General features: G+C 44.6%; 1 protein-coding gene across 1 annotated transcript in view; it reads right to left on the reverse strand.

The window, feature by feature from the left end:
* Positions 1–13,183, reverse strand: part of IGF2BP3 (insulin like growth factor 2 mRNA binding protein 3) — a 515,178-nt gene that overhangs the window by 403,429 nt on the left and 98,566 nt on the right. The window contains exon 3 of the mRNA XM_069211519.1: positions 8,824–8,872. Within this exon, the coding sequence (XP_069067620.1) occupies positions 8,824–8,872 (49 nt within the window). The remainder of the gene's footprint in view (positions 1–8,823; positions 8,873–13,183) is intronic.

Here is a 13,183-nt window from a genome sequence, read left to right on the forward strand (position 1 = left end):
GAGAGCATAAGCAATAGGAACCAGGTTAGCAGGATCCCAGTGACACAGTAAAGCATACTGATGAAAAATGTGAAACATACTGACAAGTAGGCCACAAACCATAAGCACTGGGGTCCCGACTAGCAGGATCCCAGTAACAGTCAAAACACACTGCCAAACAGGCCAAAAATGGGGGTAACCATGCTAGAAAAGAGGCTACTTTCCCACACATTCTGCAACCTTGGTATTCTCCACAATTGCCATCCCATGAGGAATGACTTGCAGAGATGTACAAGACTGTATCCTATGAAAAGATAATTTCAAAATTTAATAGACAAATATTTTTCTTCTCCCTTTGTCCCCCTTTCTGCAGGACCACCCATAATTCACTTTGACTCTTTATTCTTCCTCATAACCATCAGTGCACCTTACCCAGTCTTACTATATTTGGGTGTCACCTGACCGGCCTCTGTTCCCTGCTTTGTAATTTCGTCTTCCCCTCCCTTTTCTTTCTGTCCTTCTCCCCTTAACTTTCTTCCTTTTATAGCTTATTTTCTCACCTCTTACTTTTCCCCCCTTTCTGATATATCAGTATGGTTTGTTATTGGTGCATGTATAGCAATCAACATATCTCAATATGGGTCAATACTGGACTTGCTGCATATCACTGTATTTGCGGTTTTTCAGTACTTATTTTATGCCAATAAAAAATTGCTAAAAAAAAAAAATGACCATGGCAGAACCCCTTTCATAGGGCGTCAGGACACGCAAGGGTAATGGGCACCAACAGCTGGGGTGAGGTTGTTTACTCTTGATGTCCTAGGCCCGACCTACCATGGTTCCTGAACACCTGGGCAAAATATTCCTTCTCCACCTTACTCAGTGGTAGCCATGGATGAGCAGTCAACGTTTCTATCAGAGGATGGGGTGGCGGGAAGTTCAGATGCAGATTAGTCAATACAAATAACTCAAAGTCCACTCAGTAATGTCAATCAATGTCCATTCAAATACATTTTTTTTTATAATTAAAAGTAGTTTTTTTATTTTAACTATACATTCAAATCAGTATTATGACATTTGTCAGCAATAACACAATACCCTTCAGGTTGGGGTTCTCTTGTTTAACTGGCACACCTTCATTGTGTTGTGGCTATTCCCAATTAACTTGTGGCAGCAACCACGGAATACTCACTAGTAGGGTTTACTCAAATGTCCAAACAGACTCTTAGGAAACAGTCAAAAGTATCTATGGTGCCACAGCGCCTTTAAGCAGAAAGTCCTGAGGCCAGACAGGCTCATATCAAGTCTTACAAGATCAGAGCAGCAAGGAAGAGTTGAGCGGAGGACGACCCCAGGCACTTGCAATGTGCCAATCTTTCTCCGTCAAGTTGGTCTTCATGTGGTAAAACAGCAGGACCTGGCAGGCACAGGATTTTTTCTGAGGTGTGCAGCCTGCTTTCACAGTGATCAAAGATGCTCCTACTTCTGTTGGTACAAGAAATTTAGCTTTTCCCCTCACCTTGGGTGGGAAAGCAGAGGTTTGATCCTCATGCACTCTACTGGGTCCCTGAGATGGAGAAAAGACATCTTGATGTCCTCCGGTGTCCAAGGGGCAGGTTTTGGCGATTTATTCCCAACTCACAGGTTGCAGGTTCAGTTTTCCTGGGAGACAGTCTGAACTTTGCAATACTCTGTTCCAGCAGTAAATCCAGGCATACAGGGCTGCTGTACCCACTGGAAAGGCACCTGTCATTACTGTGCAGCCACCAATACCAAGGCCCCTCCTAGCACACGGGTCACCACTAAGTTCTAATCAAGTCTTGATGCTTTGTCAGCAATAATTACTTCCATGAAGGCTCCTTCTGGCATACGGGGTTACGGCAACAAGCTGGTACAGCCTTCACATCCCCTACATGGCAGTCAATTCACAGCTAAGTCCATGATGTGTTTACAGATTTGATCTTGCACACGGAGTAAATAGTTCAATAAACAGCAGTTTCCTCACATCTTGCACAGGGAATCCTCTTGGGAAGGACTTCCCACTGGAAATCGCTCCCTCCAAAGCTCACCTATTCCTCACAGGGCACACTGGTCTTGCCAGGCAGGGGCTGGTGCTCCAGAGCAGGTGGTCTTGGTTTCTCTCCATGATGTCCTTTCACTCTGCAGGGAGTCTAAAGCGCCTTGGCCCCCAGTCCTGGTCACAGGCCGAACACTTCCACTTCCCATACAGCCTGTCTGGCTGCTTGGCAGAAGCCTAATTTTAGGGTCTAATACTCCCATTCTTCTAATCCATTTCCAGACATAAGATAAGGTTTAGGGTCTGGGTCTTTGAAGTTTTATTTCAGGATTCCGCTTCTCTTGCAGTACAAAACAGTCTCTTTCCTTCCTCTGGAAGTCTGTCACAGCAGGAGAGACTACTAAGCAGATAGTCCCACAACACTGGCCATAGCAGTGACTGGAGTTCACAACTGGATGTCAGCCACAGTGATATTTGCATCAAAAGGTTAATCCCGCGCATCCAACGCTACTCTTTAGGATTCCCTTATCAGCTTTATCTCCTTCCTACAAACCCCTTCCTTGTCATCGTTATCTGAATCAAAGATAACCTTTTAAAGTGTACAGATGGAAGTCTATCTCCCCTCTTCAGTGTGTCACCCAGCTTACAGGAATGCAGCAAAACATACATCTTTGAGTAATTTTACTACTGCTCATGCCTTCATGGGGCAGCCTGTGCTTCCTAAAATGATATCTTGTGGTCCTCCCCATAATGTACCATTGCATGTACATTGGCACTCAGTGTACAGGCACAGCACCAATTCTATTCGGCACGTTTACCTTCATGCATTGTGCCCTCACACATACACAATCAGCACACATTCACTCTGTGCACTGTCCGGTACTGAAGCCTTTCTGTAATTTGCCATGGTGTGATACTTGCAAACAACCTACCAGTACACAAATTTATAATGTGCACACTGCGCAACACAATCATGTACTGTATTGTTTGCAGGCTCAAATACACCCAGCATGTTTCCACTGCGCACACACTGCACAGCACTACCTCTCTAATGAAATGCCTTTCTCGCATGTATACACAAGCTGGGTACATGCCACTTTTTTTTAAACATGTTTTATTAATTTTAACCAATACAGAAGGCTCATCTGGACTTCAATTATCTTCACATTGCATTGCAACTTTACCAGAAACATGTCATTCAATTCTGTTATAATCATTTACTATGCTGCATGCGTTATTCCTAGCGTCCACTGGCAACCTTCAGTCTCAATACACAATAAACAACTCACCCCCTGCCCTCCTTTGATTGCATCGCCAAATTACCTTAATACCACTGGTCTCCCAGCTATGTCTCCAATTGCCACAGTATGTTCAGTTCTCCACTGCCCAAGCAGAATCAAAATGCATCCCTTGGGCGAAGGAAGCCCACATCTCGTGGGCCCCACTAGTATCTTACCAGCATGTCCTTACGCTGCTCCCAGCTGATTCTTCAGGTCAGTGTGTTTCTACCACTCCCCCCACCCGCAGCAGTCGCCCCAAGGTCAGCCACTAGGTGCCGCCCAGGCATGTACCATCTCCAATGCCATGATCCCTCTCTTTGCCTCCCTAAGCAGCACTTCCCCCTCTATAGCTGCCTACTTTGGAAAGCAGAGGTGGGTGGCACCTGTTTACTGAAATGGTGACGAGTTGGCAGTTTCTAGTTATTTCCCGCTTTGCCAAGAAGTATGCCAAGTCTTGGAATCTACTGGTGACCTTAGTTTTCGCGGTGTGTGGGAACCAGCTCGAGAGTGCCCTGGTTCACAGAGTATTACCTTATCTAATACGGGGGCCAGAAGCTCTGTGATCCCCTTCCAGTATTGTCGGAGAAGTGAACAGCTCCACAACATACTCAATAGCCATGCCCCATTCTCCACACATCTGGAACAGCCTGCGGCTTCAACCTGGAAATCTCTGAATGCGCTCAGGGGTTAAAGAAGCTCTCGGCAATACATAAAAATGAACCAGCTTGAAGCAGGCCTTTTGAGACACCAATGACATCCTATCCAATATGGTATCCCAGACATCCACTGTTATCGAAGTCCCCAAATCTTCCTCCCAACTATTTTTCAGCTTTTCAAGCTGGCAGCGGCAATCCACTCTCAGGGTCCGGTACAGACAAGAGACTACCTTGACGCTTCCTGAGGAAAGGGCTATGTATAGACAGCTACTTAGGGCCGGAGGCTCAACAGTTCCATTTCCCCAATGTTGTCTTATCGCTGTAATTGCCATGTATAAAAGGAAATGTCCTGGTGGCATATCAAATTCCCCTCTGAAGACTTCATAGAAGAGTAACTCTCCGTCCTTAAAAAGTCTGGGCCCCTGGTTTATATCCTCCTTAAGCATCTTGACGAACATTTGCTTATCACCCTGAACTCTGCAGTATCTTATGTGGGGCTGTGCCTAACACTCAACAGGGTTCGCTGCAGTTCAGTCATCCCAGGGACAAATGGGCCTACCTCTCTCCACCCTTTACCTGCTCTCCAGCCACTGCACAAACCACTGGAGCTGGGCTGCCAGATCGTACCCTTCAAAGTCTGGTGCACCAAGTTCAATTACCCCACAGGCCTCTGCAAAGTGCTCAGAGACACTCATCTATGAGCTGATCCCCAGATAAACGATGTGACTGTCGAGTCTAGCTCTCTAAAAGTTGCCTGAGGTATCCACAGTGGGAGCGCTCCAAACAAGTACAAGAGGCTGGGCAAAGCAATCATTTTCAACAGCACTATTTTGCCTATGACTCCCAGCGGCAGCGTCTTCCAGAAGTCTACTCTGGCTTTCAGGGCTCGTATCGCACCTCCTATGTTCCCATCCAATAGATCTTTGTGATCATGTTAAATCTTAACTCCTAGGTAAGAAATACATCTAGGGGCCCATTGTAAGAGGTCTAGATTGCCCTGTGGCGCTTGCTCGGCTTTCATTGGGAACACCCAGGATTTCTGCCACTTTGGCTCCCTTGCCAGGGCAAAGAGTAGAGGTGATCACTCTGCTTGTTCGGCCTCACATCATTGGACTCGTATAATAAATTAGTCCATGCCAAGAAGCCGGCCCCCAGGTGCATATGCGCCAACACTTCATATAGATATTCCCACTCCAGACTATCAAACGCCTTTTCTATGTCGACCGCCATTATCGCTGCTGCTTAACATTCATGCGCTCTGCGCTCCAGAATCGAGAGTAGGCATCTAATATTGAGGGCGTGTTAAGCCCCAGGATGAGCCCAGCCTGATCCAGGTTGGTGAGCTGAGGCATGTGAGGGAGTAAGCATATGGGCAGTAGTTTATTGAGGATCTCATAATCTACGTTTAACATCAACAGTGGCCCTATAGTCACCGGGGGATTTTCTGGGTTTCAGAAGTTGGACCACAAATGCTTCACAGGTAGTATCTGGTGCACGTGCCTCGTTATACAAGGCCTCAAGCCAGGGCACCAACTGGGCTGTATAAGTCAGGTACCATTCTTCAAGGAATCCATCTGTCCCTGGGGTCTCCCCCCGGGCCTTGTCCTTTATTGCCGCTCAGATCTCGTGTGATAGAGTCCCCAATTTCCTCTGCCTCGTCACTCAAGAGGCATGGTAGGTACTAAGGCTCCAAGTATTCCCTCAATGCTGTCGCCTCATAGGTGCATGCACCCTGATACAGACGTACGTAATGTTGGAGGAAACAGTCATTAATCTCTTCCTCCTTGAATTCCCACCCACCGCCATCAGTTTTTATTTCCAGAATTGTGGTCCTATTCTTCGTGGGATTTGCCAGCCAAGCCAGCAAGGTGCCTGTGCCCTGTCTCTCTGCAAGACTGCGTGCCATATATCCCCTGCAATCAAAGCAGCGAAGACTCTCTACTTTAGTCGCTACCTCTTCTCTTTTATCCAGCAGTGACTGTTATTGATCAGGACCCTCCGGTCCCTGCTGTTCGAGTTTGTGCAACTCGTTCACAGCAGTTAGCACCTCCCTCAGTAGCATCCCCCTCACACCCATCCCCTTCGCTAGGCACTGGCCCCACAGCGTTATCTTGAATGCTTCCCATTCTGCGTGCTCGCACTTTGCAGTCCTTTCATTCATTTTCGAAATTTGAGCTATGCTCGGTCCTATTTCTTCTTTAAAGGCCTAGTCCTCTAGCATTTTTGCTTTCAGTCTCCATGTGGGTATCCTAGGTCTAGTACAGCGCCAATTATAACTCATAAGTGTCAGATTGTGGTCTGAGATCGTACGGGCTAGATATTCTGTTGTCATTACTCTACGATGGACAACCGGGGAACATAAGCACGTATCCAGCCGCACATGTAGGTTATATAAACTGGAAATATAGGAGTAGTCTCTTGTGCGGGAATGTCTTGTTCACCAAGTGTCTATTAGCTCCCACTCCTGTTGCCAATTTAGGAACGTCCGGGCCAATCACAGTGCCGGAGATTCTCTCATCAGGGGATGCGATCTGTCCATCCCTACGTCCACCACACAATTAAAGTCCCCCCCCAAATCTGTAAGGACTGTGTCATGTGCCAAAGTCCCTGATAAGTTAGTAATAAAGGGGTCCTGGTCAGTGTTTGGTGCATAAATGTTAATGAGGGCCAAGTTCCTGCCCTCTAGCCGCCTGCGGGCCGGCCGCTGCATATCTTACCTCGGTGTCTGAATGGGAACTCCCACTCTCACCAAGATAAGGACCCCTCTCGCAAATGCATAGTATGTTGTATAATATACCTGGCCTCACCATCTGTGTTGCGGCGCCCTCCCCTCCTGGGAAGTGAAGTGTCTCTTGGAGAAAGGCTATGTCTTCCACGGTCCGTCCAGTACAAGCCACTCTTGTGCAACACTTTAAATTTAACTGATGTAGGCCAAGGTTGAGTTAAAACACAGCAGCGGAACTGAAGAAAATAAAAATAAAAGGTGAGCGAGCCAGGACGCCTCACTCCAGTGAGGCAGTTTAAAAGAAGACCTGTTAACTCCAGCTGATTTCTACACATATGCTGCCACCACTGTGGTTGTACTCCTGGTGAAGTCAGCAGCCTTTCACCACTTGAGGGTAGTGCTTTGGGCACCAATCTCGGTCCAACAAGAAGTCAATCTGTAAAACAGGCCAATGTTATGGCACACAATCAATCATGGGCCTCGTTTCTGCACTGTTTATCATCCACATTAATGACCAAACCTCTTTTGCTGTTTTGACTTGCAAATGTCAAATTAGCTTCTGAGATTCCCCATGTGTGCTTTTTTGTCACACTAGTCTTAGAATCACTCTAATTGCTTAATCTTGAAAAAAACATTATCCACGACTTCTAAGTTTCTCAATTGAATTCAAACATCTTTGTTTATTCCAAACAGATGATACCAGCAATTGATTTCAAGTCCATCTCATAAAAGTACTGTAAGGAATCAAAACTATATTAATCTACCCAATTTACATGTCTTATTAGCTACGGTAAAATATGTTTTGCCATTGTGGAGTCAGTTAAACCATTTTCTCATATTTAGAATCCATAACCAAGCTGAACAGAATGAGAATTAATCATAGTTTTTTTGTACTTTGCCCCTGTGCTGTAAAGCCAACATGAGACTTTCAACTACTGAAGGGTCAGAGACCTGAATGAACGACTTATGGAGTTTTGTAAGTGCACAGTTACTCCAAGGAGTGTCCCACTTTTAGGAACTGCAGGCGAGACAAACGAAAACCTTTGTACCAAATTAGCAAGAAGAGAAACACCAAGTTTTAAACTGCACAAGGAATACAGACTCCGAGCCCAAAGTGTCCAGAGCTTCAGAGAAAGTCGTTTCCAAGAAAGTAGAAAGAGCAGCCCCCCTTTTCTCATACATCTAACCCGCAGCACTAACACCAGCCAGCCTTCGCCAAACACAACACTCTTGATGGCCACTAGGGCACAAATATTTCAGCGAGATACAGAGTGCTCTGTAGGAAGAGTGCGCGATGGACCAACAACAAGGATTTAAAAAGGATTCACCTGTTAACAGGCAGCCAAAGAAGGTAATTGAAGCACATCAAGAAGTCTTGAAATAAGACAAGTGGCAGCATTCTGGGCAACTTAGGGTTGTCCGAAGCCCCAACTGGTCGGCTCTAAGTAAAGGGCCTGAACAAAGTCTTGCCTGGAATTAACCAGGGTTTGAATCATCATCTTTCCCGAGTCCTGTATCCACTAAAAAACAGGGTGTATCTCATTGATGTACTCTTTCTGAATCGGGTGCTGAACTCCAACTCTAAATATGACTGCTAGAACACAAAGCCAGCTTGCTTTTTAACATATTGTGCCTTATGCACTGTGGACATGCGCAATGGAGAGAACAAAAAAAAGGAGCAGAAATCCAGGAATGATTTTATTTCCATGAGGGGAGAACAACATACAGCGGGATAAGAGACAACAGGAGATAGCAATAGCCGAGAACTCCAAATCCGGGGAAAACCAGAACACAGAGCACCAATTCCAAAGACTACATAAGACAGTGGAGGATGGAATGATCATTTAATGAACAGACCTACCCTGATAGCAGAAGATCAACAATTCGACCAGAACAGAACACAACCGCGTACATATTTAAATATTCCAGAATACAGCCAGCACAATAACAATCTGGATGAAACGCAAATGCTAATAACTTCTTAAAATGCAAATTCAATCCTCCTGGTGAATGATTTTGAAAATGTGGCTTTTAATACCTTTCAACCGCAAATATATTTTACCTTGTTGATGGACTGTACAGTTAATGCATTTAGGGCAAAAATAAATATTGCAGCAAGTGGAAAATAAATTCCACATCCATTTAAAATCAGGTTAGATTTCTTACCTCCCACTGCAAGTGCGGGGGAATATTTCGGATCTGTAATTTTCGGCTTCTGTAATTAAAATGACAAGCAGAGTTAAAATAATATTTAAAAAAAAAAAAAAAAAAAAACACTGAAAGACCAATAAGACTAAGAACAGATTAGGGAAAACACATTCTTTGAATAATGAGTAAGAATGTTCTTTTACAAATCCATGATAATGGCCAGCAATTTAAAAAGTCAAAAGGTGTACTATTGCTCTGCTGTCTGCACTGCAACAATATCCACTGCACGGCTTAACTGAACGATAATGACATGGTTAAATATTTACACAGTGATCGGTGAAGTGTGTGTGGGAAGAGGGTGGCAGGGGGGTCGTGGGGGCACAAAAATGGGGCATCCCGAAACGCTTTAGACAATGCACCAACAAAAAAAAAACTGAACGAAATTACACAGTTTGGCAGAAAGGTAGATATTTACCAAGAAACCATGCAAAAATATCCCTTTAAGCAGTACAAGGGTTCGTTGTTCACGCGTGAAAGGGCGTTACTTTTCTTATCTAGGCCCGAAACTAAGGAACGCACTCTCTGAATAGCTCAGAGCTTGTTCATCTTTGCTGGAACTTCGTAAAGGCATTAAGATGTGGCTATTCAAGCAATAAACCTTCTTTCACTTCTGCTGCTATCTGCATCGGGAAACCTTTCGAGGTAGCGGTGCACAATACAAATCACAACAGCTCAACATGCTTTTGAGATTTGTTGTAAATCTGTGTCTACAGTTTAGAGAAATTGAGGTTCAAAATGCATTATCTGTTGCTGGTGGACTCACAAAATAGGAACACAACAAATGCAGATCTGAATGACTGCTGTCGGGGGATCAGTGCCCTGAAACTTTTTTTTTTAGATTGTTGTTTTTTTTTTTTTTTTTTTTTTTTTTAAAAGGGGGCAGGGTACAGACCACCTGGGCATTTTTTTTTCTTACCAGCAGCACAGTGCCAACAGCAATGTGATGACTGGTTGAATGCTACCCGATAGGAAGGTGCAGATGCAATTTTGTGAATCAGGACACAGTGGGGTGGGGGGCGGGTTAAATATAAGGGTTCAGGAGAGAGTTACCCCTGGGACTGATGGAAGGGGGGGTTGGCAGGGACCCCTTTTGGGCAAGAAAATGCCCCCAAAAGTTTTTTGGGGGGGTTTCTGCATGAGGATCTGTGGATCCACCACTGAACTCAGCGTGACCACTCCCATGTGAATCTGTGACGGATCAACTGACTCAGACCCCAATTAAAGAAACCTATCCACTCACCTCCCCCCCGACCCACAAAACCATTTGCACACCCACTCAGACCACCCACAGTCACTTACATCCACACAGCCATACACCCACTCATGGGTTTGGCTACATGCAGGGGGTGAAGGGGACACATATTATAGTGGGCACAAGTTATAGTTTCTTGAGATAACTATAAGAGTAAGGAGGAGAGGGAGAAGGAAAGGAGGTGGCAGAAAAGTAGTTGTGGTCTCACTGCATTGTTATAAGGAGTGATGAGGCAGCTCATAACCACTACACTTCGCCTGAAGTGCTCCATAATTCCCTGCGTGGGAATCATTGTTAAATATTTTTGTTCTAGATGTCCCTAAAGGAAGGGCAGGGGCACCACCAACTATTCATGTAATTGTTCTGGGGGACTGCAAGCATCACAGTGGCATCCGCAGGACAGTTTAGAACAAAAAACTAAGGGGGTTATTACAACTTTGGAGGAGGTGTTAATCCATCCCAAAAGTGACGGTAAAGTGACGGATATACCACCAGCCATATTACGAGTTCATAGGATATAATGGACTCGTAATACGGCTGGTGGTATATCCGTCACTTTACCGTCACTTTTGGGACGGATTAACACCTCCTCCAAAGTTGTAATAACCCCCTAAGTCTCCTAGGCCATTGAAGGCATGACCAACAAAGCTTGCCATCATTTCCGAAGCACTCAAAGCTAGGACAGTTTTCTCCTCAGCTGGAGTGTGGGGACTCCCTGTGGTTGGTCCTATAGCTGCACTGTGTGTCCTGAAGAGCGTTAAAGACTGGAACACTAGTTTATCGTTGTTTTGATATAGTGCTTTATTCAAAATGTTTCAATGACAATTACTATTCATGAATGTTTCTAAGTGTGATCAGGCCTCAAATTATCTACTTGCCCACTCAGTCATGTTATCAGGACAAGCTATTTTGATGACCTCCTTGCCCCTTCTGGTGAGTTGACAAAGAACAGGTGCTCTTTTCAGTCAGAAAGTGAGGGAGCAATAAAGACGCCTTTAAATCTTGTTCTGGTCACATCTCTTCTGTGACAGAGACAGAGGTCAAAAGTCGTTTGTCTTGTTTTTCACTTCTGATTGCAGATCCAATGCCCACGGCCAGCCCAAGCAGAGGGAGACCGAGAGAGAGATTGAGAGAGTGTAGGAAAGGGCCCCTTTTGGCCTGATAACCCAACCCCCCACCCCCACCCCAAAGAGACAGAGAAGCAGACAAAGATCAGACACCTAAAGGCACCCCTGCACCAGCAGCCCCCTGGATTGGGGAATCAGGCCACTGGTCCAGCAACGTTTAGCATGTGGCCCTCCTCCTTGACTAGCCTGTGGTTTTCTGGGACCGACCCCCTGGACCTAGTCTGCAGCATCTTTGTGACCCCTAGGAACCCTCCATTGAAAAGCTTTGGGAGCCAGATGCTGTGTTTGCACCCTGCACCCGGCACCCTGGTGCTGTTGAGGGGGGGGCATGTTTGGTGCGGACCTGTGCCACTGCCCCCCACCATCCCTCCCCACTCCAACCCTGTGCACACTAGAACTTATTTTGATATAGTTTATAAAGAGTCAGCTTTCTACAGAAAGTGAACATATTTTGTTTTAGGCATTAAAAAAACAATACTTAGAATGAGATAGTTCCGGGTAAATTGAAAAGAAAAGTTTGTCAATTAAAAAGAGTGAGATCACTTTTCAGATATAGTTGAAAAGACACTAAAGCAGGAAATGACCACATACTCACCTAGACTACATCCCTTAGCCTTTATTGTGCATGTTTGAGACCTTAACCACTAGGCCAGAGGTGACTCCTTACTGTGCAGTGCTTAGACTTAGCTAAGACATTGAACCCACAGATTTTGAGGGGGGGAAATACTTCAAGGGTTCATCACTAGGAATGTTTAACAATGAAAACATTAGAAAATAAATAGACATTGTCAAGGGATACTAGGATTTGAACCATCAGCCTGAGTGACAGTACAAGACTTACGATTAGGCCAGAAGTGACACTTCTGCTCTGCATCCAAATGTACCAACATTCTTACCAAACATTTTGCCAGTCTGACTCTCTGAAGTCATTGTATGGAGAGACCATTGCAATAACAATCTCTCTCCCTTCCATCCCTTTATAGGATAGAGATAATAGAGAGATAGTAGAGAGATAGAGATTATTAGCTCTCTATTAGCTCTCTATTAGCTCTCTATTAGCTCATAGAGATTATAGGAGATAGAGATTATAGGAGATAGAGATTATAGAGATAGAGATTATAGAGATAGAGATTATAGAGATAGAGATTATAGAGATAGAGATTATAGAGATAGAGATTATAGAGATAGAGATTATAGAGATAGAGATTATAGAGATAGAGATTATAGAGATGGAGATTATAGAGATTATAGAGATTATAGAGATTATAGAGATTATAGAGATTATAGAGATTATAGAGATTATAGAGATTATAGAGATAGAGATTATAGAGATAGAGATTATAGAGATAGAGATTATGATAATGATAATAGAAAGAGATAGAGAAAGATCGAGATAGAGTGAGATAGAGATAATAGAGAGAGACAGGACTGCAGGGGGACTTGAAGACGCATGTGGTCCTAGCCTGCTCCCGACATTGCTCCCACAAGCAGGGAGCGGTTTCAAATAGCAGCTCTCTGCTTGTGGGACCAATGTTTTCATCCATTTCCTACATATACACACACTTTTTTCTGGGACTTGTCTGAAGCAGGGTCCAAAAATGGCTGCCAGCACTTTCTGGTATGAGTTGTTGGCAGCCAATCAGAGCTCTGCATCTCCATGCATGAGCTGTTATTTTTCGCAATGTTGTCCTGGAGGATCTGCACCCCTAGATATACAAAGTTATTTTCGCTTTAGTACCTGAAAAACTACTGAAATGATTTACACCCAAAGCACAATCTGCACAACAAACTCTAGCTTTCTGCCAAATGTGGTGTAATTCTGTCCAGTAGTTTGGGTTGCAGTCTTTTTCAAAACTCCTATGGAAATAAACATGAAAAAACAAGTTTTTGGACAACTCGCCCCTCCTGCTTTTTCTTGACAGATCACATTCTAACTTCC

The sequence above is a fragment of the Pleurodeles waltl genome, chromosome 10 (genome assembly GCF_031143425.1).
Source record: "Pleurodeles waltl isolate 20211129_DDA chromosome 10, aPleWal1.hap1.20221129, whole genome shotgun sequence".
NCBI classification, from domain to species: domain Eukaryota; kingdom Metazoa; phylum Chordata; class Amphibia; order Caudata; family Salamandridae; genus Pleurodeles; species Pleurodeles waltl.